Source organism: Amblyomma mixtum, chromosome 5 (genome assembly GCF_055824585.1).
Source record: "Amblyomma mixtum isolate Tamu chromosome 5, ASM5582458v1, whole genome shotgun sequence".
Classification (NCBI taxonomy): domain Eukaryota; kingdom Metazoa; phylum Arthropoda; class Arachnida; order Ixodida; family Ixodidae; genus Amblyomma; species Amblyomma mixtum.
Window position 1 is genome coordinate 108337908 of NC_143016.1, and position 27127 is coordinate 108365034.

Sequence of the window (27127 nt, forward strand, 5' to 3'; positions counted from 1 at the left end):
TAACGTGAACTGCAGCAGTGTGCGCAATTCATGAAGTAGGACTAGCGCTGTGACCACGGAACTGCTGCTTTCCTGATATTCTCAAAGGCCCTGGAAGCAGGTAAGCTCACGAAGCATCATTACACCGCGGTCAAATGTCGAGACTTGAGATGCCACCCCGTTTCGGCACCATTCCTAATCATGCCTGTGACGCTGTCTAAAATTTTCTGTTCACTCTGTTTTCGTTGCTACCAGACCGCTAGCGTTCCAACTGTTATAGTAGTTTGCAAGTTTTTCAAACGCGCCTACTGTATGGGAGCAGGAGTGGGGGAGGGGGATCATGTGCTCCTTCATCCCGCGGAGTCCTCAAAGCACTCCTGCCAGTCCGAGATCTCGAAGAGCCCTCCTTGACCTGGGGCCTATGACTGTCCTATGCTGAAGAGCACCGGAGGTCGAGGATTGCTCTGAATCCGTAGACGCATCTGGACATAGAGTAGATGTGCTCTTTCAAATCCTCTTAGAGGATTGAGATATACTACGTGGCATGGTACTCCTGCACGGCTTGACGTTAGCTTGTGCTAAACTCCAAGCAGCATGGGAAAATTACGAAATTCGATGCACGTAACATCTGGCTTCCCGCAGGTCTGGGGTACACCATGAGCCTGTACGCGATCGTGCACATGGTGGGCGACTCGGTGCCTGTGTCTGACCAGCTCCTCTACCTGCTCGGCTCGGTCAGGGAGGCTGCCTGGAACGACTGCTCGCACGGTGTGCTGCTCGCGCCCGACCGCACCTGCTACGTGCCCAGGCAGGCGCTCGTGAGTGCCCCTCCTGTCATCTGGCCGAAATTGTTCGTTGCGTGAGAGAGATAAAAAGGAAGAGTGAAAGCAGGGATGTTAACCTGAAGGATGTTGTGGTTGGCTACCCTGCACTGGGGAAGAGGGATGAGGGTATTGAAAGGGGAAAGAGAGTGGGGCGAGGGGCACAGTCACAACTGGTCTCTCAAGCCAGTCGCTCTCAGAAAGCTAAACAGTGCCTGTAAGCCTTGAGGGAAGTCGACTGCTGTGGCTACTGCCCCAGGATCTTATCCTCGATATCGATAGACATTGTAGGTGGACAGTCTTAGCGATGTATGTGCCAATTTTCCTCTATGAAGGGAACTTTGTCAAGTAAGACAATAGCTCGCAGCATTACATTAGATTTTGCATTGCATGAACTAGCACTATTTGTGACCTAAGCAAGATGTCGCGGCACTGCTGTCATTCCTATGTTACGGGGCATTCCTATGTTACGGACATGCGAATGCATGTAAACAAAAGTTTCAAAAGAAGTTTTATGATTTCACGGTGCGCCTATGATGTCGTCCCTTTGTTAAGCAAAACCGAGTAAGAACAGAATGTGCAAGTATAAAACGTCATTATCAAGGTCTGTGTAGATTAAAGCAACACCATAATATTTGCGTACCGGTGCTAATCAGGGTTGGCATAGGTTGGCGTAGTGAGGAGGAGCGCTGCACTTAGAAACAAGTGTAAACGAAGCATATTAAGATAGTAAACTACATATTAAGATAGTAAACGAAGCATCTTCCAAAATATTTTTGATTTTACAACGCACGTATGAAGGCGGCCGTTCTTTAATTGCTGGCGAGTACTTTTAAGAGGAGCATGAAAAAGTGTTCATCGCCTTTTTGAAGCTTATATTCTTTTTAAAAATTAACGACAAACTCGCGTTCTGAAGGCAGACATACCGCCGACAGGCACTCTCTCCACGAATGGCAAGAAGGTTCTGGTGCAATCTTTCATGCAGTCGCGCACGGGTTACTTTGCTAAGACAGTCGTTCAAACTAGACAACTTAGACAGCTCTAGATGTAAAGCAGTTTTCAAGTGAACAGCGCACCATAGCAGGCGATACCCCTAGCAGTTATAGCGTCATGTGTTTCACATACATGCAAACACTTTGTTGTGCCTATAGCAGCACGCATCGCTTTTCAACACTACGTAGAACGTGCACGTCCTGACTAAAGACCCTATATTCACGTCTGTACTTGTGATACTTGGCGCAACTGTACGTTTCCGTGCTGTTATTGCGTATTAAGAGCATCAGACAGTTAAACGCCAAGGGAAGGTAAATGGTTCAATAACTACTCTTGTTTCGGCCAGTTGGTTCATGATTCACAAAGAAAACGGCGCGAAATACGAGGAAAAAACAAAGACGCTGGTCCTGTTGTGTATGTTTCTCTTTCGTCTCTGTATTTCGCACCGTTTTCTTTCTGAAGGTATATGGGTAGGGAATGAAAAGGAGCAATGAACAATTTATGCTTTGTTTGGGTCACAGTAAACCTTAGAAAGTCTCCGAGGCCACTCAAGCCTGGCAGATTACTAGTCTTCTCAGCCTATTGAATCGATGGCGCAGGCTTGTTTTGCGTCATAGACTTATATAATAACTGCAAGCTAGTCAGGGGAACGAAGCAATATACCTGTATCCCTGGCATGCGCAGTCGCTGTGCAGGACCACCCGCGCTCGGCTCGTGGAGGCGTTCAGGCGACAGGCGCTCAGCCAGGGCATGCCGGCCGTGGGCGCAGCAGGCGAGAAGGACCTGGCTGTGACGCTGGTGCCGCCCAAGGTGTACCGCCACGATATGGCTGCCTGTGTGCCCGGAGTGTACAACTACCTGCAGCCGTACCAGCAGTGCGTGTTCGCTTGCTTAGCTTCTCTCACCAGCAACCAAATTGTTGTTGCAGCAATTGCTTAGAAACACGACAGAGGGTAACGCAAGTCCTTTCTCAATATGGGTTAGATGGAAGAGCGGGTAATGCTTCGCAGCACAACATTCCGGATTAAAATATTCGGCCAAAATTCGTCCCCACTAGAAAAAAGTAAACAGTATTTTCGCAGAAGCTGTTAAATACATACCTGCCCTATATAGACAACTGCAGGCGTAGCGTTTCTATAAGATGATTTCAGCATTTTCTCAATGTATGCAAAATCATAAGAGATGTAGATCTCAGTCGGTGCATTAGATAGATTTTCCTCCAGATTTTCCTCCACATTTTTTTCAAGATTTTCCTCTAATTTATCCTCGCCAGCATATCTAGGATTTCACTCTCTCGTTACCGTGCCTTGAAAAAGTCCACTGCTACTATGATCATTATTGCTCATGTCCTATCACCTTAGTTAGGTGTGACCCGTACAGCTTACAGATGAGAAAATAGGGCGACAGTGGCTCGGTTTTCAACGCTTAGCGACTGAAAAAGGTCACTGTATGCCTTGCCCGCAGGCGACGTCCCTCCGACTGGGTGGAGGAGGACTTCCACTCCCTCAGCGACATCCGCGCCCAGCCGTTTCTCTCGCTGGCCGCCGTATGGATGCTGGTGTTCGCCCTCGCCCACCGGGGATTCACCACGGCCAAGCGTGTGCGTAGTCTGCGAGGCTCGTCCGGGCCACTGTTTGTTCGTTCGCCCGAAAGTGTCCAGCACGCCATGCTGCCTGAGGCCTGTGGCATTGAGGATGGCAAAGATCACCGTTACTATCATCTTCGTCCTTGTCATCATCTTAATTGGGGACTCTCAATAGCCCGTAGCTCGGAAATTTTGGCCCTGAATTGAACCGCGAAAACGCAGTGTATTTCTTGCGAAGTGTATATACTCTTCGCAGTATAGCGTATGGCGAAATGGGTTATTTTTTACGCGGCAGCGTTGAGGGCGCCGTGTCGCAGAAAAGCCGAAGTCGGCGTCGGTGGCGTTGGCCGTGAGCGAAAAATCTCAGATGCGTTAATTAATAAATAAAACCAATTACGAAACTGGTCGAGTTGGGGAATCGAACCAAGGCCTCCGGAGTATGAGGCGAGCACGCTAACCACTCCGCCACGTCGGCTTTTTTTTTTTCTTTATTGCCTGGCACTCCGCCACGTCGGCTCGATGGTTTGGAATGAACAAAGGCGCGTCTAGTGAATACGGATGTCTTAGAAGGGTGCATTAGAGACATGTACTGTTATGTCCATTCCTTTCGGGTGTACACCGAGATATGAGAGACAAGCCTCTACCCTTTCCTTAAAACCAATTTTCATTTTTTTCTTCAAGGCCCCTACGGCGCGTTTGGGGTGTCCACCCAGATATGAGAAAGGCATGCTGCGTTTTCTTTCCTTAGAACCAATTTTTGTTTCACACGGTTCGAATTTCTAACGAGATATGAGAGATCGTCGTTTCCTTAAAACCAATTTTCATTTCATTTTCCTTTCCTTACGGCGCGGTTCGGGTGTCCACCGAGATATGACAGACAGGCGTCGTTTCCAGTCCTTCGGGCAAGGCGTTGGTGGTGGTGAAAACATTTATTTCGAATGAACTGGAGGTATGTTTGGATCAGCCCGTAAGGGACCGATCCTTACAAACACTAGGTGGAGGTCCCTAGTATGGGACCCCAGTGGCGGTTGCCGCCGCCCGGGCGCGCCCGACTAAGGCTTGTTGGGCCTGTAAGTCGTGGCAGCCGAGCAGGGTCGCCTCCCAGTCCTCCCGGGTTGGGTTGGGGATGGGGGGAATAGCGGGGTTGGAGGGGCAGGCCCACACCATGTGATAAGTGTCAGAAGACACTGCACTACAGTGTGGGCAGCTGCCGCTAAAGGAGGGGTCAAAATGTTTTAGCGCTGCCGGGCACAGCAAAGTATTGGTGAGAAGGCGGAGAAGGAGCCGCTCATCCGCCTTCTTCAGGCCTTTACATGGGCTAGGGTAAAGGCGATGACAATTTTGATAATATGTTGTAATATCTTTGAATGTATAGACCGGATTAAAATCGGGTTCCTGATCGGATGGGGAGGAGAAAACAGCCCGGTGAGAGAGCGCGCGGGCGGCTGCGTCTGCTGCCTCGTTTCCTGCCAACCCCTGATGAGCAGGGGCCCATATGAGGTGACGGTGTGCGTTGCGCCGATCGGGCGATAGCGTTCCGTGGACCCCTTGGCAACACTGCAACACACTGTCGCGTCCCACTCTTAAAGACTAAGCTTAAGCGTCATCCAAATTTTTCGCATCATAAATACTTACACAGAGCCAGTCACAATTTCATGTGCGTGATGATGATGATGATGAAAACTTTATTTGTAACAAGGGAGTTTTGGACACGTCGGTCCTTGGGCCCCCGCACGGCCCCACTGCACTCAAACGTTCATGTCCCGGAGGCTCATGACGCTGGCAGCCCGGCCGGTGGCGATGGCTTGCTTGGCCGGGTCCTCGGAGCGCAGTAGGGTCTTCCAAGCCTCCCAAGTGGTAAGGTGCTCCAGGCCCCGCGGGGGAGGGTCCGCCGGGCAGAGGAAAAGAATATGGTCGAGAGTGGCTTTGGGGTGGTGGCAGAGGGTACAGGAAGGGTTCGTGTGGACTGGGTGATATCGCGAGCGTATATAAGGGGAGGGCAAAGTGCGTGTTTGGAGCCGCCTCCAAAGTGTCTGATGGTAATTGTCGAGGGAAGGATGAGGTGCGTGCTGAATCCTAAAATATGTCGTTGAATGTCGGCAGCCTATAATTCAGATTGTGTATTTTAAGCTGCCGAAGAAACCTTTCGGCTTTCATAAGAAGCCCGTGCCAGTCGAGTGGCCGACTGGCACTCGCATCTTCTCCACCCTATGCTCTCACAAACGAGTACTGTCACGCCTGCAAACAGCTTGACTCACTGTAGCGCGTTCATCGTTGTCACGCTTCCTACATAAACGCTAGAGAGACTGAAAAAAAAATCGTTTTTTTTTTTTTTAATGTAAGGCAATCATTGTAAAACTTGACAGGAAAAGGCACCAGAGTCCGGAGGACACGCTACGCACACCGCCAAAGAAGACAGAAATTAGCGCCGTTGACTTTCGTCTGGTAGAGGCATGTCCTTTCGCGCCGCCCCTCTCAAAACTAGCTTGCCCAGTGTTAGTGAACTCAGCAGGATCTCCTTGAACTGTACGGTCCATACTGTAAAACATGCTCACTACTTATGCAGTTCCTGTACGCGATGGTGTGCATCCACGTGTGCACCACCATTCTGCTGCTGGTTCGGGGCGCAACCCTCCCCGGCGCCATGGGTGGCCTGAGCATGATGCTCTACGCTGACTGGAGCTACGCCGCCAGCCTGCAGGTCGGAACCAACATTGCCTAATCAGTTTTATACAGACGCTACAACCGCAATACAACTGGAGAGCTTGCGCCTGGGCAATTAGTAATCAGTGAGTAGGCCAATTAGTGGAAGTAGTCGTCGACGTGCGCTTTAAATAAAGGTACACATCAGGCTGTAGTTCAGAATGCTTCTAACTAAACCGGTGAGCTCAGCTGCAGGTCATCTTTGCATCAAGCGGGCAGCGCCAGGCTGAATTATGTGATGGAAACGAAATGCAGTAGCCCTCCAGTATTGTACAATGTCAGCCAAAGAGCTGGAAAAACTTATCTGCCACGGCGTCGCTCTCATTAAGTCGTTTCACCTGAACCTTAATCCCTGCACTCCTGGCATTGTCCATCATGACTGAGACAACAGAGCATTTGCATTACCACGTACTCCCACCGTGGGCCGCTACCAGGAGCCGCAAATAGCGCATGCACTGTTTTCATTGTGAAAGGGTATTAACTACTTATGCCAGGATTGCCTACACCTTCTGAACAAGCTCTCTTCAGCACATATGGTAAGAAGAGCTCTACAGTCAAACCGCGCTAAACAAAAACACAGTGTAGTAGTTACAGATCTGCTTTTGAATCAAAAACATTGTTTTCAGATGTGGTGCAGCGCTTTGTACGTGTCCCTGGAGAGCTTTGGCGTCACCGGCTCCATGTACCTGGGTATCGTTCGGTTCAACGACTTCAGGAACGAGTACCAGCGGTGAGAAGCGCTTCACTAATCTCCGTCTCTTTTTAGTTTCATACTGGTGCACTTGTAATGCTGGAAGATGATTGATTTTCATGTACACAGTGCAACTTTTATGCGCTCTCTAGGATATTATCTTTTAAAGATAATCTGTCCCTTTTTCGCAGCTGTACGGCCTCGATATGTTATTTTGCTGCATTCTCATACGCTTCTTAAGTCCATCGAACAGTACCAGGTCTCTGAACGCTTTCAGAACGAAGTCACGATTTTCGGCAGCTTTGCGATCATCTAGTTCAGTTGCACATGAAGAAAGCGTGTAGATTTCGTAAACAGTTCTGGCTATAGAACAAAATCTATAGATTTCCATTTCTTAGAAGGAAGTACCAAAATAATCCTGTATTCATATTTACACATAGACCGGAAATAACTGTATCCCGTAGACTTGTGACTCTCGGAACCTCGGTTAACAAAACTGTCTTGCTTGCGGTATGGCCTGTCCTCATTTTAGCTGAATAAAGCACGATTGTGGCGCCACATTCGAAAAATGATTGGCTAACCATTAACTGAGGCAATCCGCTCTAAACAGAGACGTGAACTTCGTGCTTGTTGCGGACACGGCAACCAAGGGACTTCGGACAGCCATCACCTTCATGTTCCTTGGTCACCTGGCCTCGAGCGTCGGCATCGATGTCCGCATGCTTGTCGGCATCGGTGAGTGAAGTAGATTAGATACCGATAGCGGACCTTCCAAAGCTTAAAGGGTTGTAATTTATTGTGCATGTTCGTCCTTAATCGTCTTTGGGAACAGCTTGATGGTTGAGGCGGCTGACATATATGAGCTGGGCATTAACATTTGTTTGTAACTAGATGTGCAGGAACTCCTTAAGCTCAGACCTGGCTGACAGCAGGAAACATTCCGCTGTAGTACTGTAACTCGCGGCTAAATGAAAAGAATACCTCCTATCAAATGTTTGCCGGTCAGTGCCATCGAGCTCAGCTGAGTTGCTAAACTTGGGTACAACTTTATGAACCACAGCAGTAAAATTTACGATAGTGACCATTCAGTTTCCTCAATTACGAAGTGGCCTGTTAAGCGTGTAGAAACGGTACGTGTAGGAGCGGTATATATATTATAACGTCATCGAACGCCGTTCGATGACGTTCTACGTCACATCAGCGGTAACTGAGGACGTGCTACGTCCGCCGTTTAAGAGCGTGGGTGGCGCTGGTGAACACTCTAAAGATAAATACACCCGAAAGCAGAAGAATTGACAGCCGTCGCCGTAGCTCAGCGGTAGAGCACCGGACACGTAATGCGGAGGTCGTGGGTTCGGATCCCACCGGCGGCATGTGGTTGTTTTTCCTTCTGTTTTTCTAATCAATTAGCTTTAAGCGGTAACATATTCAGTAATATTCTTAATCGAACAATAGCACAAAATAAATAAATTAATTAAAAATCCCTCGTTTCCCTTGGTTTCTGTGGCTGTTGGCTTCTCTCATATATATATATATATGTATATATACATAAGCTGAGTGCCTTGTTTCTTCGAATTCGGAAGACGTCGTTTGCTTGAGTAACGCAACCAGCAAACACCGGTACTGCGTTACGCTTCGATGGGCAGCTGAATAATTGAGACCGTTAACTTACCAGCTCGCTTGTCGTACGCAGAATGCCGACTTGCCGCAATTCATACAAATGTTTTCGCAGACTCCGACTTCGTCGTGAGCATCATGCCACAAGCCATCAGCCTTGTGCCGTACCACCAACTGTGGAGCCATGTCCACTGCCTCTGGCTCCTCTCGACGATGCTTCCGAAGTTTGTGAGTTGGGCAGAGCACAAGGGTGCCGCGATGAGCGATGTAGGCTTACTTAACGCGGACCCCGACTTTGGACGCTTTTATTGTTCGTTTTCAAAGCAGACAGAGAATTCTAAGCGAAAGCGTTTTTGAATCAGCGTGCACGAACTTGCAGTGAAATATTTCAGCAGGCGTCAGCAGAAGAGAGAGAAAAGGACGGAAAGGCAGGGAGGTTAACCAGGCGATGGCCCAGTTGGCTACCCTACACTTGGGGAGGGGAACAAAGGGGGAAAAAGAAAAAAGAGCAGCAATGAAATGAGTTTTCTAAGTGTCCAGCGACCACTATGTCACGGGGACAGAGGGCGCGCACTGAAAACATAAAGATTATAGACGGGAATACAACCCCGAGTCCCTTAAGAATCTCAGGAGCACTTTCACCGCTTTCCTTTGTGAGGAAGGTTGTGTCCAAGGCCCCAGAACGTTGGACTCTGTTAAAGGACGCGAGTTCAAGCGGTGCAGAGTTGAGGCGGCTGTCGTATATGAGCGGGGCATTAACAATTACTTAGAACTAGATGTACAAGAAGTTTTGTATTTTGGGCACTCTGAAGTGCAAGTTGCAATGGCTATGAAATTTTTGTTAGCGAAGGAAGAAATTTGCTACCCCACAATGTCTAACACGTTTCGATGTTGTGTTTTTGCAGCTCATCGTTCCGGACATCGTCAACGAAGTTCTCTCCGCTGCACACCCGTTCATTTTGTTGAACCGGACGCTGATACACTTCTTCATATGCGTGTGTCTCCTCATGGTCAGCGTCGCCGTCTGCAGCCCCGTGAGTGATCTGGCCAGTGTTGTGTCTTCAAAATATTAAAGTGAAGTGAAGGCTATGCTTTCACGGTCACCGACAAAGTAGTGCTCTGAAATGACCGTTTCCATTGACCGCTGACTCCTGAAGGACGCAGAATTGTTAGTTAAGGTACACAAAGTCAACGAACAACTGCGAGGGCGGTCAAAATAGACGCCGTAAAGCTCCAAGAGTGCTTCTAGCATAGCTATCACTATTATATTAGCGATAGTCCAGCTCTTTTTTTTTTTCAAGCAACTCTTGGTGGTCGAAGTGCGTACGCATTACCCAATCTTCTATGAGAATAAGTGTTAGTTTTCCGCTCCCCATAACAAGAGCATGCTAAATCATAACTCATAATCATAATCATAACAAGAGTGACAAGTCATGTTGGAATGATAAAATGTATCTAGTCGTGGAAACTCGCCATTGAATCGAACGGAAGGGGGTCATGTGATGTTGCAAAATAAACAGCTTTAGCAGCGGACGCTTTTTCTGTAGTGCATTTAGCAAACTGCGAGAAGATAGCAACTGTGGCCACGAAAAAGGCACAAGTCATGCTTCCATGCATCATGTAGCTAGGCGAAAACAAATGTCACCATATGGGGCTCCTCCGAGTTATGAAACTCGTGTATTATTGCGTCATAACTTTGAATTATAGCTGAGACACAATGTTTTTTGCTCTACATCTGTTAATATATTACTTTGAATGTGTCGCTCTCCGAAATTGTGATTGCCTCTCCTCATTCAGAATATCCGCTTATTTTTCAGGGCGGTGCCTATATTGCCGCAATTATAGTTCACAATCACGACCAGAATCTGCGCTTCGTCGTGCTCTTCCTCGAGTCCATCGTGTTCCTGCAGTTCTACGGTGCGTTCTTTCAGTCGTGCAAGCTGTGCAAGCTGTCAGTCCTCAGACTGCGCTAAGCTGCAGTAACACAGCCTGCGTTTCAGGGATTCCTATATAACAATCACGGAGGTGTTTGTTTCTCAGCAAAGGTCGGCACAGTATTGTGAAATGGAGTAACAAAAGGTAAACAAATACCTTAGCGCCTGAGCGCTAAGGTATTTGTTTGGTACCACGAATTGGTACCACGAAGTTTTTAAAAAAAAGCAGTTGATTCGGTGGAAATGCTTATGAATATGAGTCGTCATGCAGACGATCAGTGCCTGCTTAAGGCACCAGCACTCTTTTTTCATCTGTGCCACTTGCTGGTCTCTCGATTCTAGATTGCACACCAAGAAAAGCATTTCCAGTCACACTAACAATTGTGCCAAAAGAAACAGGATCAGAACTCTACAGTACTAGTCCTTTAATAATACCCAGGAATAGTGATTACAGTTTGTGACTTTTTAAAATCTAAATGTATTTTAAGTGACAATTAAGCAGCTGTTATTTATCCCTTCACTGTTTTTCGCCACGGTGTATTACTAGCGTTGACTCCAAACGTACCTGAATGTATATTTAGCTTTTCAGACCCAGCTCGGTGGGTGAGGAGAAAGGGGGGGGGGGGGGGGGGTTGGAAATGTACTGGCAGTAAAAGTTGCGACACATGTTTTGTACACAGATTATCACCCTGCCTCTCTCCTCTGAGAAAGTTTCCCAGCAACTTACGTCATCACTTTGCACTAATGGGTGTGCAGAAATGTTAGTTTAGTCTTCTTTCCTCCATCTTCTGAATGACTGAACGCGCGGTTTGTTGCGTTGAAGCTTCGAATTCTATAACTCAAGATGTGGTTTATTGCCTGCTGCAGGATTACGCAGATTCGACATAGTTTGTCGGATGATGACTGGTCGTGAAAGCAGCGTGTTTGTGAAGGTCTGCTTGGCGTCCATTATACCGGTGACGATAATTGTAAGTATGCCTTTGCAGTAGACAGAGCCACGAATGAACAACCTATTCGAAAATACCGATTGATGTCACTTTCATAGAATGATAGATAAACGTAAACCGAGGACAGCCCTATCAGGGTTGGTGCTCTGAAGACGCTGACGGCTGCGTCCACATAACAAGTCATTTTCCTTGGGAAACTCCCCACAGCAGTAGCAATGCTTCTTTAGAATAGCCACCTTCTTCCTCAAAAACTGTGGCTTTAGACAACAAAGCTTCAGATGCGGTTTTTTGTTTCGAATTCTTCTGCATTTGTTGAAACAAGCTGCCACGTAGTATAGGAAGCTACGCAGAAAGACGGAATGTTTGAAATATAAGACAGCGGATTACATAATACGCCGCAGAAGCTTTATGCGTCGCATTGTAAGATCTGATGAAAGTGTAGCATGCGCTGTCGAGATCCTGTACTGGCAACATATCCTGAGATTCCGCAAAACACACCTTACGAGAACAGTGGAAACCACGTTTCGCAAGCGTTAACTAAACGCTTTTCTCGTAGTATATGCTTATATCACAAGAGTAAAGCAGAGATCAAGGCGCCATGGCATTGTACTGGCAACAGCATCTTGAAAATAAGCGCTGAATACTACTGAAAACTGACTGAAGTTGTGAAGAGTGCTTACATTGTTTTCTGCATATTAATGCAAACTTGTGGTTAGCGGCTAGTTAGTAGCCTATCCTTCGAGTTCAACGTCTTGGTTCCTTGTGTTTCTCTTCCATTCTGTGGTCCAACGTTAGTGATGACATAAAAGTTCGGTTAGTGCTTGTCGATCATACATTGCGTAATCATCGTCTGTTGTGCTGCTCACAATTCGAATGTGCTTTCAGTGTACTAACAGGCCAACCTTTTTGCTTAGACAGTTGCGGATGTGAATAGGGTCTGAACCACTGGAATCCTAAACTTTTGATGACTTATAGGTACCATCGAGGTTGCAGTGTACAACATCAGCTAGTCTCCATTAGTGAAAATAATTAAGGAAGGAAGGAAGGAAGGAAGGAAGGAAGGAAGGAAGGAAGGAAGGAAGGAAGGAAGGAAGGAAGGAAGGAAGGAAGGAAGGAAGGAAGGAAGGAAGGAAGGAAGGAAGGAAGGAAGGAAGGAAGGAAGGAATTTGTTGCTACAATCTACTCAGGCTTTACTGTTCCCAAAGCGATTTTGCTTGGCAGCAGAATTTGCGACAGGGAAGCCCGAAGTAAGGATAATCAAGAAAAACATGCCTGTGCCACCTTCCCCACAATATGAATTTTAGTTCCCATCTTTCACACAAATTTTGCACCACGGCGCTCCTTATTAATATTGTGACGAAGACGAAGCTGGCAGTGGCGCGGGACGGAGCGCTCGCGCTAGGCCAGCGGCCATTAAATCATCTCATAGCCATGGTTCACCACGTCTCATTCTTCGGCTGGCCGCCGCGTAACATTTGGTGTGAGGTGCTGGGGTCCCTTCATCGCCATCCTGGTCACGGAGCTTCGGCGTCCTGGGCCTGCCGTGGACGTCGGCCGTGAGTACCTGGTCAGCGCCGCACGGCCGTGCCCCAGCCCGCCCGACCTGAACCGACCTCGACGCTCACCCCAGCCCCGTCCCCCGCCCGGACCACAGTACACGACGACCCAAGACCCGACGGACCCAAGACCCCACCGACCCAAGACCCCACTGACCCAAACGTGAAGACACCGTCCCCCTGCCTCTGCCGTTCGGTGCGTCCAGAGACCTCGGCCGTCAGCTCCTGGCACCCTACGGCCCGGATGCTTCGTGGACCGGGACTCATTCTCTCAACTTTCTCATCGTGGCGGCCAGCACTGCACCATCTTCTACATCCTGTTCAACCCCCCCACTCAAGACAATCGCCATTTCGCCGTCTGTTCGTCACCGATCGGGACGATCGCTCGGAGGACCCGGGTAGTGTGACGAAGATGAAGCTGGCAGTGGCGCGGGACGGAGCGCTCGCGCTAGGCCAGCGGCCATTAAATCATCTCATAGCCATGGTTCACCACGTCTCATTCTTCGGCTGGCCGCCGCGTAACAATATATTAGGTTTTTAGCTTAGCGGAGACGTACTAGCGTAGACGTGTAGCGTCTTCCGCTGCCCGGTATGCGTCTGTGCTAGTACGTCTCCGCTATACTAAAAGCATCTGTTGTCGTTCATGTACTCACAGCAAGCCTGAGAGCAGTTGCATGCGCCCTTCGCAGAAACACATTGACAACGACATTCCTCTTGTTAACGAGGGCACCGAAACTCACGTATCAAATGTACCCCGTTTTCTTGCAGACCCTGCTTTCAGCCAAGATTACGTCTCAGCGTTGGACAGGGTTGGGTCAATACCCGATTTGGATTTACGGCATTATCACGTGGTTTGATCTCGTTCAACTCAGCTGCATTCCAGTGTTCGCCATTGTCTTCATGAATGAAACAAATCTGGTGAGCAAGCCGCATTCCAGTGTTCGCCATTGTCTTCATGAATGAAACAAATCTGGTGAGCAAGCCAAATTAACTTTTGGAGGCCGACAGCTTGTTAACCACTGGACGCCACATGTAGGGCGCTTTTTAGAACTACTACTAAATTAAGAAGCATTTGCGAGGGGGATATTGCCATTAATGAAGCTTAGTGAAGATAGTTATGATGTCCATAATGTAAAGAGGGAAAGGGGGAAGGAGGAAATATTCGCGGTCTCTGCCTTTTTTTTTTTTGCAAGGCAGAACACTGCAGTCCCTACTGTGTGCAGTTACTATCTGTAAAGATATTACCGCTTTCACTGTCGTGCTGGTCGTACCGGTGAACTAACGTGAAGAGGACTTTCCTCCAAGTTAGCCGGAATGAAGGGCTCCGACGAGGCTCCTTTTTGCAGGAGGTCAAAAATACACGCTCGTAGGTGGCCCTTTCATTGTTCTGTATTTCACCTTTACGTCTTTTTTTCTCTTTTTTGGAAGAGGAGGTTACCTTCATACTAGGAGGAGGTGTAGGTCAGCTGACCTGAACCCGACCACCTCTGCAGCGACAGGCGACTTCCAAAATAAGCAGGATAGGAGCCTAATTCTTCTCGCAGCATATTTCTCAATGTCTGAGGATCTTTAGGAAATGAAAAGAATCAAAGTTTTGCCAGAAACCGAAATTTGAATATGGCCTAATACCTCAAGTTCAGTGCTTTATGAACCGATTTGGGAACACGATGTTGCATAATAAGCCTTTTTAATTCCCATTCGGCATGTGCACTGTCTGCCACTACTTCTTGACAATAGTTCTGGGGTCCAAATTTGGACTCAACCTTGGCTTATACAAGATTTTTAATCCTTGTGAAATCTCGTGACCCAGCGAGTGCTGTGAGGAAAATGTTCCCTTCAACCCATGCTTCCATGAGAAAGCATGCACCGCGGTATAAGCGTAGTTGGAACACGCACCGCCAGCGACATGCAAGAGCTTATTCTTTTTTCAAGCGACACCTGCACTGCTCTTTTTTTCTGCTTTTTCGTCTTAAAATCGCCTAGAACAGAACTGAGGTAGACGTAAACGCCCTCTTTAGTGAAAGTGTGGTAATATCTCCTCACACCGATTCGCGCATAATTGCATGGTAATATGGCGAGCTGCTCTCAACTAGCTGGACGGCGGAGGAGGTCTGTAAGAGGGAAAAAGAGGTGGAGAAGCTGAGAAAACGGGGAAGGGGGCTTGATAGAGTGCATGGCGAGAGTTTTTTGTGGAATTAGTATGAACTGGCATTGTATTATGACATTCATGAAGGTGACCATCCGACACAGCCGTGAAAATTTATTCCAGCTGCATTCGTGCTGCAGCTCACCATTCCTGCTGTAGCCCACTGCAAACACACCAGTAACAGTGTCAACTGCGCCATAGAAGTTTAGTCAGCGTTATAATTCATGTTTTCTTGTGGCCTCATCGTAGATTTAGTTCGCCGTGCATTTCTACCTCACTCTCGCATGAACGATAAATTTTCAAGACGCGTTGCTCTCTACCATTTCTGCGCAGTCCGTCAGCAGCTGCCTGATGCCGCTGCCCACGTGGGTTCCCGTTAGCTGGCAGGACGCTATGGTCTACCGGCAGACGCTCGTGGTGAAGGGCTTCGACTCTGACGTCAAGAAAAGAGGCCCTTCCGACAAGCCACGGGCAGCACCACAGGCAATCCCATACACAGCCTTATTCTTATTCGTGTTTCTCTGTTCTGGTTGTTCGGCTGTTATTATTTATTTGACGTCTTAATCAGAGGGAGGTAATGCTTCATGGGCTTAAACCTCTTGCTCAAGAGCGAGTTCACTTGTAGCTAAACAGTACCATCTCGGTAATTCCAATTTGATCAGTTCTTAATGGCAGCAATCTTTTTAGTTTACTCCAATTTGACAAGGGCGGAAGTTTTTGCACAAACCGCAGGTCTTAGTTAAGCAAATCCGAATTAACGACGGTACACTTTTCAAGGCATGAGCACTTTGTTCGAGGCCTGTAAATTGCAGAGATCCGCACGTCAATAATTCAATTAATCAATCAATCGATCAATCAATCAATCAATCAGTCAGTCATTCTTTATTTCAACGACTACATCGTAAGGTAGCTGGACATCGTGAGCACACATGCTCTGAATCAGTCTCTCACGGCGACTACTTTATAAACTTGTGATGCACTGGCAAATTAACCGGAGTAACTACTCCGGGTTGTTCAGGACTGCGTTGCTGAGCGCTAACTCACAGCCTCTAACCTTGGCCGCGACCGCGGCATTTTGCAGGAGGCGAAATGCGAAAAACGCCCGTTTGCCGTTTTTCCATCGTCATCACTGTTGCTGTCGTCTCATGTATATTCATATGCCGCTTTTAACTTTTTAAATTTCTCCCTACTTAATCATTGTTTCAGGGGCGTGAAGTTTAAACACTGAATAAAAGATACTTAAACGCCATATTAGCGTGCGCTGAAATTAGGCATTATTTGAGTGCGTGGATGTTCATAAGCGCTGTCGCCTCAGCTAGCCGGCTAGCGCTAAAAGCTGCCACTTTTTTCTTTTCATGCACATTTCATGAAATCTGATTCCTTCTTTCTATAGTTCGGTCGCCGATCGTCCAAGAAGTCCAAGCACGCCAGCAGCTCGTCTTCGTCGTCCAGCACCGAGTTCATGGCCAGCGCGCTGACGTTCATCAGTGACCGGGAGTACGCCGAGCCGGGGACGGGCACCTCCAGCCTGGCGGCTCGCAGGGCCAAGATGGGCGTGGCCTCGCTTTCCGGCACGCTACACGCGCCCCGACGCCTTAGTTCGGTGCGGCAGTCCATGGTGCGCGACAGACTGGCTCAGCAACAGGCCCTGGCCGCCCTCGACGTAAGTATAGAGGGCGCCAGCATACCATCTGTTCTAGAGTCACTGGAATTTTTCCAGCGGCTCTAATCTGTTTACGTGTGCATAGACCTCTAAACTAATAGGCAGCGGCACTTTACGTAACTATTGAATGTGTTTCTATATCTGCTCTGACCTCCGCAGAGTTGGGTCAGTGAGCTGCATTGCGCCGTCCGAAGTTGCCGAACATAAGTGGGTGTGGTGATTTGTATTTTCTGAACGAAAACATCTTCGACAGAGGTCCGTCTGGTTGGGTTTTTGAGATAGTTGAGAGTTTCTAGCCTCAATTTTGCTGAGGATGTCCGCCTGTTCGTGTAAATTGACGGGTGCGCTGACTATTAGAGAGAACACTAGGGCGCAAGTCAAGCAGCACGTGCTTCATTTTTCCACCATAATTAGCAACCTATGTGACTGCTGCGATGAGCTACGACAAGGTTCTCGAGTCGCACTCACTGGTTTCTGCAGCAGCTCCCTGCACCAGTAGCTCTACACCAAAATTTATCTTGTCATCTCTGGTCACTTGCATTGTTGGATATGCTGAATATATAAGCCGGTGAGCAGCTATTTTGTAGTAATGTCGCTTATCGATATCTTGTCGGTTTGCGGTACTTTGCTGCTAGGCCTCTGCAGCCCATCGGTCTGCCTTCTGAACTGCACTTTATGTGATAGCAGCAGTTAACGCATGAGTGAAGTCCGTGCTCAAAGTTTAGTCGTAATGTTTTAAAGTGTACACTGCATCGTCGGGTAGAAACATTGACGGGAGCTTGAAAGTTAGTATTGACTGCCTGTGCGCCTACGTTTGAGCAAAGTGTAATGATTACCAAATAGTGTGGTTATTACGACTTTCCAGATGAACCAAATGAGACTAACGCTGACTTAGCGATAAAATACGTACACTGCAGAAGACAGTCTATTCAAATGAATAATTTGTAAAAGAACAAGAAATAAAAACGTGTAGAGGCGTGAAAAGTTGCGAAAGTATGATAAAACTGTTGCAGAGGCTCGGACACTGCCGCGTTCATCCCCTGGTTTGCATGTCATGCAGCCTTAATGCGACAGCTCTTGTCTTTCTTGGATGAAGCACTTGTATATGGCGTCGATGGGCATTTTCTGCTGGTCGGCCGAAATATTCGATATGGGGGTTTAAAAAAACAACGCAAGAATAACACAACACAAAAAAGAGAAGGGCGAAGCCAATCCTCTTTTTACGATACAACTTTGGTTTCAAAGGAGCATGCCCCCCCCCCCCCCCCCCTCCCCATTTCCCCCTCCTAATTGCCCCCAAAACTTATTGAATCAGAAACTGAAGTGTCATTTCGGGCTTTGTTGTTTGGTGTATAGTCGCTTGCGCGTTTGCCATTTCCATTCGTATTTTTAAGTTTTGTTGTTTGTCAATTTCCTTTTTTCCCCTTTTTATCATATGTACCCCATAGAACTATTTGTGTTCTTTCCGCGTGCAATAAAGGCTTCGGGCGCAGCAGATATTTGAAATAAATAAATACACGAGGCACGAAAGAGAGAGGCACTCCTTCATCCTCTTATCTCCCTTCGTGTTCCATCTTGTGTTTTTATTTGGCGCCTTCAAAATTATCAATAAATCCAAACCGTCTGGTCCAAAAGGAAGTTCTTGTACTATACATGTGTTAACTGACGAGCTTAAAAATTAAGCCATCCATTCTTGTTGTGTCAACCAATTGAGCTAATATTTCGAACACATCGTTTCCCAAAGGGCGCCGTGATGATTGTGTGAACAAACTTAACGCAACGGAAAAAAAAAAAGTCGAAGTTTGGGAATAATCTTCAGTTTCCAGTCCGCGGTGGTGTGGTCTCCTTTAATCGCCCGCGTTCGCCTTTTTCATTTCCATTTCACCTAACCAAAAGCCCGTACTTGTATAGCGTTGCAAGCACGACTTGCTGTTTTCGCTCCCTTATGAATTTACAGGATCCGAGGCGACTGTTTCCGGGAGCGGAAGGTACAGCGACGTCCGGGCCTCAAGCATTTGCTGTATCTCAGATAGTAGCACCGAGCGTACCCACCTTTCAAGAGAGTTCTCAGATTCCCGGCATCGTCCTTCCTTCGGCCACAAGTGCTGTCGAGCAACCAGCACAACTAAGCCCCGAAGCCAGCGACATTTCCCAAAAGGTACTCGCCCGAGCCTATACACGAGCGCCTCGGTAATCACGCGCGGGAACACTAATGTGCTGACTCTAAAGTGTAAGCCTTTTACTGGAGAAACACCCCAATACGCATTCTGATGTACAAATCTACTAAACGTTGAAGTCATGGTGCATTCGTCAGGACAGACCTCTGCTACCCGAAGCAAAAAGAAAATGGAAAGCTTGGCTAAACAGTCATTTGGCTACTCAATACGCAAGTATTAGAAGAAAAAAATGTCCACAATTGGAGAAGCAAGGAGCGCTGGATGTGAATGGAGTGAACTTGCTGCTGTTTATTCACGCATGTCACACACACACACATTCATGAGCCGCCTAAGCGCTCGTGTACTTGTATGCGGCCCAGGAAGCTAGTCAATGCACAGCGCGCATAACATGTTTAACGAACTTGAGAATCAAACGTGCGCTCTTTACACCTACTAATGTTTGCAAAGCAACAACGAGATACAAATTTGGTTTGGTTGATGGGGTTTAACGTCTCAAAGTGACTAAGGCTATGAAAGACGCCGTAGTGAAGGGCTCCGGAAATTTTGACCACCTGAGGTTCTTTAACGTGCACTTACATCGCACAGTACACGGGCCTCTAGAATTTCGCCTCCAGCGAAATTCGACCGCCACGGTTGGGGTCGAACCCGCGTCTTTCGGGTAAGCAGTCGAGCACCATAACCACTGAGTCACCGCGGCAGCTCATAACGTATTCGGTCACAGCAATGGTTTACGCACACAAATAAAAAAAAGCTAACAAGTGCAAAGAATTAACTCTTCCTTATATTTTGTCGGGCTGCCACGAAGTTAACTATTCATCAGTGCGACTTGTGACTCATGAACATTTCACAGAATACACCCTAGAAACCACCTTAGGCACAAATGTAAAAAAGCAAGAAAGAAAAGAAGAAAAACATGGGCAAGTTGATAAAAGTGGCAGGTAAAGATTGCAATCAAATACCACAGACTGATGAGATTCCTCATGATCTAAACATGCGTTTATATTATCATAATATATTTGCTGACTGTATTTGTAGCTCATCAGACGCCAGGTTATTAAACAGAGAGGGAACGTAATGGACTTGGCAACTTTGTTCGCAGTTATTGCATATTCTAGGGATAATTGAGCTTTCATTCTTACGTCAGGTGGATTTGATTCTAGGTTTTGGCATTTTAAAGGACTAATCACAGTAATGCAATGTGTAGGTCATTCATGTCGCTTTTGAAAACGTAACAAGTTTAACGCTGTACTCAGTTTTTTTATCCGCCGTTTCATTATCAGTACCATTCTCAGACACCTATATACAACCCTATTTACATCATGTATTAATGTATTAGGACAGAATTCAATATCTAAATAAGAATTCTCCTAGGGACTGGAAAATTATTTTTCTCAAGTGGGCAGATGTAAAGACCTCTACACAACATAGCTGAGAAGCTATAGCACGCCACTTCATGCAAGTATAGTTGATGTGGCTCTGCAATGAAAATAACGCCCAAATAATTTGCAGTTCCTCTAAGCTCCAGTGGTGCGCATGACGAATCGGATTCGTCAGTGTGCAAATACAGACGTGTTGCTTATTCAGTTTTTTATTAGGGTTGTGAATGCGATTTAGTTTTCGTTCCGCGCGACTGATTAATATGCGATGTCTCTGATACTAACGCATTACTTTTATAAATATCGCACAGGAGACAGTCTGCTGAGCGTTCAAGCCTGAGGTGTGCTATAACTAACGCAGTATCATCAGATTAAATGAGACTTTCCAAGTACATTCGCATACTAGTCTCAAGAACAAGAGGACAATGGAGTTAGCAACAGTGCCAATACGCATGAAATAGAGGAAATTCCAGCTTAATCGTAGTTGTTTCCGTCATATTTCGTGCGGCTTTTTAATACGCCTAATATGGTCCACTCGTTGTTTGATATTTTTCACTTCTTCTTCTATTTTTGCTGAAGACGACAAGAACGAAATTCTGCCTTAATATTACTATGTTGCTTATTTGACATTATTTTTGTGGTGGGGTTGTTGTTCATTATGGGTAGAAAGAAAAAGAATCAAACCGGCTGCACCTCGAACTTCCGTGCTCAGAACTAGCACTTCAACCTCTTGCGACATGGCGGCAGGATATGAAGCGAAGAGCACTTTTCATCTTGTACTCTTTTTTTAAATGATGTCCCCTTGTTCTGCTGAACAATTTCGTATTTAAACATCGGTAGATACAAAGTGCAGCTTACTTACGCGAGCACGTGAAATCATATTGTGGCGGCTCAAGTCAGGATCGTGTTGGCTGCAGGTTGTCATTGTTTCATTGGTTATTTTTACGCAGAATAAAACTAGGGCACGTAGGGTAAAATGTGGCCATAATGTGATGAAAATTTTTGGAATGTAGCAATGCAACATCGAAATGGATGACCATGCAGCGGTAGCTGTCAGATCTGCTGCACGAAATAGCCTATTTCAGTCAGATAAGTTTATTCTTTCCTCTCTGTTCAGGTCGCCCCAGTCAACGCAGTCCACGATGACCTGCAGAAGGAGGATTTAAGCACAGTAGCACAAGCTGAGCGAGAAGTTCCTGTTAGTCAAAAACCAATTGTTGGCGACAAAGCTGTTGGTGCCACTTCACTGAAAGCCAACCAAGAAAAGTCCAACGGTGCCTCTCAAGGGTCTCTGAATAAGGACTCGGGCAACCTGCTCGCCAAGAAGTCACAGGAACCTCAGCACCCACTACCGGAAATGACGATAAAAAGCGGTACGTTTCCATCCAAGCAACCAGCTACCAAAGCAGGTCCAGAAAATTTTCAATCCCACGACCCCCCTGAGGCCGTCGTCGCCGAGCTGTCTCAAAATAGACCGGACGGCAAGGACGTAGATGTTGCAGTAGAGCAACCAGGGTTGGAGACGAGATCCAGGCAGTCTCGTCCGAGCCTCCAAGAGTTGTTGCTCTCGAACAAACCTCTCCCGTCTTCTCCCGAACCAAGGGTTATGGAGAGCGATGTCTTCGTCCGAATACAAGGTTCGTCGAAACCTTCCAGCGATCCTGCCCTCCAAAAAGCAGAGTGCGCCGGGCAGAAGACTGCGAGTGAAATCAAGTCGAAGGAAACCAAGACTCGCAAAGAGGCAAGCGCAAATGCATCAGTTGAAGGGCCGCGTGGGCAGCAAGCACTCCGCGAACCGGGTGAGCCATTGAAAGGGCAGCCGCTGCGGATGGAACAGGGAGCCTCTGCAGCAGGTTTTGTGAAGAGCTTCGCATCGAACGAAAAGTCCAAGCCTGGACAGCTATCCCCTGCTGCACAAGTGCCTGCAGGAAAAACTGCCAAGAGAGCAAAGCATGCCGCTGACAAGGTAAACAGATTGCATTCTGGGATGCCTTGCATCTTGCAGTATTAAGCAAGTCTAAAACCAGCAGTTAAAACACAATGGTTTGGCTGGCATTCTTGATGTGAGATATTAAGGCGAAAGCCTTTAATGGCTCATCTCGTCCGTTAACAAAGTGTATCAAAGGCGTTTAACTCCGGAATTAAAAAAAATAGAAGGAAACCAATGGTTGCTCCAGATAGAGGAGGAAAAAATGTACCTAGAAGCAAAGTTTGATGACTGCAGATTAATTATAGGAAGTGCCGAAATTGCGTCGAAATAGCACGGACGTCGATATAGCCATGGGAACGGTGTGACGTCACATCCACCGGAAGTCGTCACGGCATAGTGAAAATTGTCACAGAATGGTCGGAAAAACGTCGGCTTTGTGCCAAGCTATATGAAAAAATGTGTAATTAAGCGTAATAACACAAGATTCCCGAAAGATGTATAATTTGTCTATCGATATACCCACGCGAATGGTGTGACGTCACATCCCCCGGAGATTGATACGGTATGGTGTCCTCAGCTTTTGCTTCTCAACACTTTAGTTGCCAAAGTGTCCTCAATTTTTGTTTATGTGCGAGCGTGCGCACGTTAACGGAAGCCTAAAACGAAGGCACCTTTACTAAAGTCTTGAGCGGACGAAGGAAGGTGACATGACAAATGCAGTACTTTCGCAAGTATCTTTCGTTGCGTTCATTATCTGTTACACGTACAACCATTATTGCGAAATTTTCACATGAGGCACAAATGTTTGCTCTTCAGGCAGAATATCCTGTCCTGCGGTGTATATGACCATCGGGGCGCTATTCAAAGCTCAAATATATTTTTCTAATTGAGAAAATCATTGTACCTAAAAATACACATTTTCAGTTCTCGTATTCCTCTTGAATGCAAGTACGCCTAGCTGTCCCTTTTTCAAGCCGGAGTTTTTGCAAATATCGCTTTTTTACTTAACATGAAGGTAACACATCGCTGGCTTAATAAAATGCACATTTCTTCGCGTTCAAAATTTATATGTTCATGTTAGCCATAGCGCCAGACAGCATCCTCAGTCAAACAAAACCATTGAAACCCATCCGGATTCGAACAGGACCCAGCGGGTTCCAACGGGAATTCTCAACTGGACTTATGGGCTCCAATCGGGACTTTCATTCCAGTTGGCCAGGCCAATTGGTCCTTCCAGCTGGTTCCAAAGGGAATGCCCTTTCCAATTGGTCAGTCCAGCTAGACACAACAGTGGTCAAATTAGTTCCAACTGGAAATCAAATTCCAATTGGGCGGTCCAAATGGACAGCCCATTTGGTTCCAGTTCCCATTCAAGAAAGGACCAGTTCAGTTTCCAATAGGCTTCAACTGAACTGGTGTTCCAATTGCATAGCCCAAATGGACTATCCAATTGGTCTTACCCAAGCATCCAATTAGCCTGCCCAACTGCACCCAATGTATCCATTTGAATGTTTGCATATTTAGCAAACAAGGCAGAACTAATATGGTTTTTATAATAAGAGATATCAACAGCTTAACCTACTAAATTGTATTCATCATCTGCGCCACGGCTGTGGTCGAAATTAAATCACTGCGCTCAGTGGGCAAGCCCCACTGGCGCCAGCATGAGAGCCTCATAAATGGGGTATCTAAGGTGGAGAAGTGTGTTCTTTGGATGTTCATATAGAGCTAATATATGTTACTAGTGTCTAAATGTGCAGTGTTGTGTGTGATGTATGCGTGTCTGTTGGCCTTGAATCGATTGGTTCCAATTGTTTTTTTTTGTTTTTTTTTTACTGGGGCGCCTCATCCATACGGTGTTCAAATTGCAGGAAACCATAGGCCGCGACGCCTGCAGAGTGGAAAATGCCTCTATGTTGACAGATTCTTCTGGTTATCAAAAAATAGCATCACTAAAAATTGCGCACTAATCATAGAAATAATCATTTTCTTTTATTCCACAGAAACAGTTGAAGCACAGCAGGCCAGCTGCTCAAAAATCTCCTGCGCTTCCTAAAGAAACTGCCGAAAATGTGGCCAGCGGAATAAAATCCACGACGGCCGAAGCACAAGCGCCAGACAAGTCTACGGCTGGCGAACTCGAAAAAAAGGTCGGCCAAAGCGGAGAAACTGCTTCAAGACGAGCTTCCGTTGCAAGCCATTCGCGGAGGGCCGCCGCGCTCCGAACCGCAGCCCATAAGCGGGGTACGGCGTTGTCGCAGAAACCTTCAGGACGTGCGCCCAAAGATGCGCAAGGCCGGCCAGATACCAAGCAGATGACGTCAGGCCAGAAAGTCAAGCCAGATGACGTGGCCACATTGAGGAAATCCTCCTTCGCTACAAAAACTCCTACGGGGGGCAGCATTCACAAGAGAGTTTCATACAGCGAAGCGCAAATAACGTCACAAGTCGGGCAGAAACCACCAGACAAGCCAGCAGCTCCTGTAGGGCCATCCGGTAAACTTGCCCAAGACCAGCCTTCCTTTGCCCGGAAACCTTCTTCAGGATCCATTGAGTCTGCTGAAAAACGGCTTCAGCCTGGCGTCATCTCCAAGACGAAGGAAAAGCGTAAGAGTAACGAAAAGGCCGATGCGGAAAGAGGTGTAGGACATCCAAGGGATCTACCGAATGCCCCGACATCCAAAGAGGAATTGCCTGGCTCCGCTGCTGGAGGTCAACCGCAGCCTCCCTTTAAGGAAGCCAAGGTAAAAAATGCCGAGAAGCTTCCTGTAAACATGGAAGGCGTACAGCAGCAAGAACAAAAGAATAAGCATCACAAGCGGGGCCACAAGCGCCACAAAAAGGAGGATGAAAGTCGCCGGGCATCAGCGATGGTCCCCAGCTCACCCGGCACCGCTGAACCGGAGCAGCAGAATGCTCCCAATAAATGACAGCTTCGAACTTCTTTTGTGCCTTATTGCTGGAAGGTCCTGCTCTGTATCAAAGCTTCTGGACAAGTCTTGCTCATTATAAAAACATCAGGTTATACTGCTGCATAATATGACCGTTTTGTCCAGTTTTCTTTGCAGCGGCCCAACTTCGAAAAAACGGGAGATAAATAAATAATTTACGGATAATGAATACCTTCTTTCGCAAACGAGCAAACGAAGTGGACGTGGAAGAGCCGCCATGGTGAGACACAATGAAATGGACCTCATACTGGTGGCAACCTGGCATCGTAGAGGATGTGCAGGTCATCTGGAAGGTCTGTTGTAGCCGCCACAGAATAGTAGGGTTTAGTATTAGCTTAGATTTGTAGAGGAAACGGACGAAACTAGTAAAGCGGATTGCTATTAACCAATTAGTTTTAAGAGGGAAAGTAGAGGAATTCAGGATTTCACTGCTACCGTAATGCTGAAACAATGAACGATAATGTCACAGCTATCGATACGAAGTGCACCGCAGAAGTGGGGGGTAGGATGGTTCGACAGGATACCGGCAAGCTACTTCAGGAGACTAAAGATCTGATTAAGAAACGCCAAAGCATGAGGACGTCTAACTCTCCCGACAAAATAGAACTAGCAGAGCTACCGAAGTTAATAAATAAGCGCAAGGTAGCCGACGTAAGGAAACACGGAGAAAATCGAGCAGGCCCTAAAGAGTGGAGGTAGACTAAACGCAGTGAAGAGAAACCCAGGCATAGGTAAAAACCAGATGTATGCGCTTAAGCATGAAGACGGCAATGTCATTAGCAATATGGATAAGACAGTTAAAGTAGCCGAAAAATTCTACGCAAATCTATACAGTAGCGAATGTAATCAGAACGCTACTGAGAGGCAGCAGAGTACAGAAATGGGACATCCCGCCAGTAACGAAGGAGGAAGTAAAGAAAGCCTTAGGAGCAATGCAAAGGGTGAAAGTAGCTGGTGAGGATCAGATAACAGCAGATTTGTTGATAAGGATACTCGACAATAGACTATAGTCCGGCTATCAATCAGGTGATAGAGTTAATTACGAGAAAGCTTGGTTTGGTTTATTGGGGTTTAACGTCCCAACGCGACTGAGGCTATGAGGGACGCCGTAGTGAAGGGCTCCGGAAATTTCGACCACCTGGCGTTCTTTAACGTGCACTGACATCGCACAGCACACGGGCCTATAGAATTTCGCCTTCATCGAAATTCAGCCGCCGCGGCCGGGATCGAGCCCGCGTCTTTCGGGTCAGCAGCCGAGCGCCGTAACCACTGAGCCACCACAGCGGGGTAATTACGAGAAAGCATTTGACTCAGTCGAAACCTTAGCTGTTCTGAAGGCACTGTGGAATCAGGGTGTAGTAGGGCGTTATGTGAGAATACTGAAAAATATTTATAACGATTGCACAGCTACCATAGTCCTCCATGCAGTGAGCAATAAAATTCCAATAGGGAAAGGTGTCAGGCAGTGAGACAAGGTCTCGCCAATGCCTGTTTACAGGATGTATTCCGGGGCATAAAATTGGAACAGGTGGAGATAATAGTTAATGGAGAATACCGAAGTAATCTCCGATTCGCTTATGACATTGCCTTGCTAAGTCACTCAGAACATGAACTGTAAAACATGATCGATGAGTTAGACTGGCAGAGCAGAACGGTGGGGCTAAAAATTAACATGCAGAAAACCAAAGTAATGTTCAACCGTCTAGCAAGGGAATAGCAGTTCGCAATTGGTAGCGAGGTGCTTGAAGTAGTAAGAATGCCTATTTACGGAAGGTAGTGACCGCTGATCCGGATCATGAGAGAGCAATAACCAGAAGAATAAGAATGGGGTAGAGTGCATATAGCAGGCTCTCTCAGATCATGAATGAAAGTTTACCAATATCCCTCAAGAGAAAAGTATACAACAGCTCCATCTTACCAATGGAGACTAACAAAGAGGGTTCAGCTTAAGTTAACGAGAACGCAGCGAACTATGAAAAAAAAAATGACAGGTGTAACGTTAAGAGATTGGAAGCGGGCGGAGTGGGTGAGAGAACAAACGCTGGTTAATGACATCCT

General features: G+C 46.9%; 1 protein-coding gene across 1 annotated transcript; it reads left to right on the plus strand.

Moving 5' to 3' along the window:
* Positions 1-671: 671 nt before the first annotated feature.
* On the plus strand, positions 672-25048 carry LOC149343318 (uncharacterized). The gene is made up of 15 exons (XM_089546936.1): positions 672-797; positions 2478-2668; positions 3258-3393; positions 5945-6079; positions 6708-6811; positions 7383-7507; positions 8505-8617; positions 9295-9423; positions 10207-10306; positions 11191-11291; positions 13595-13744; positions 15306-15446; positions 16366-16635; positions 21306-22154; positions 24122-25048. Exons 2-15 carry the CDS (start codon positions 2544-2546, stop codon positions 25046-25048), a joined length of 3405 nt encoding a protein of 1134 aa, XP_089403062.1. The 5' UTR covers positions 672-797; positions 2478-2543.
* The last annotated feature ends 2079 nt before the right edge of the window (positions 25049-27127 follow it).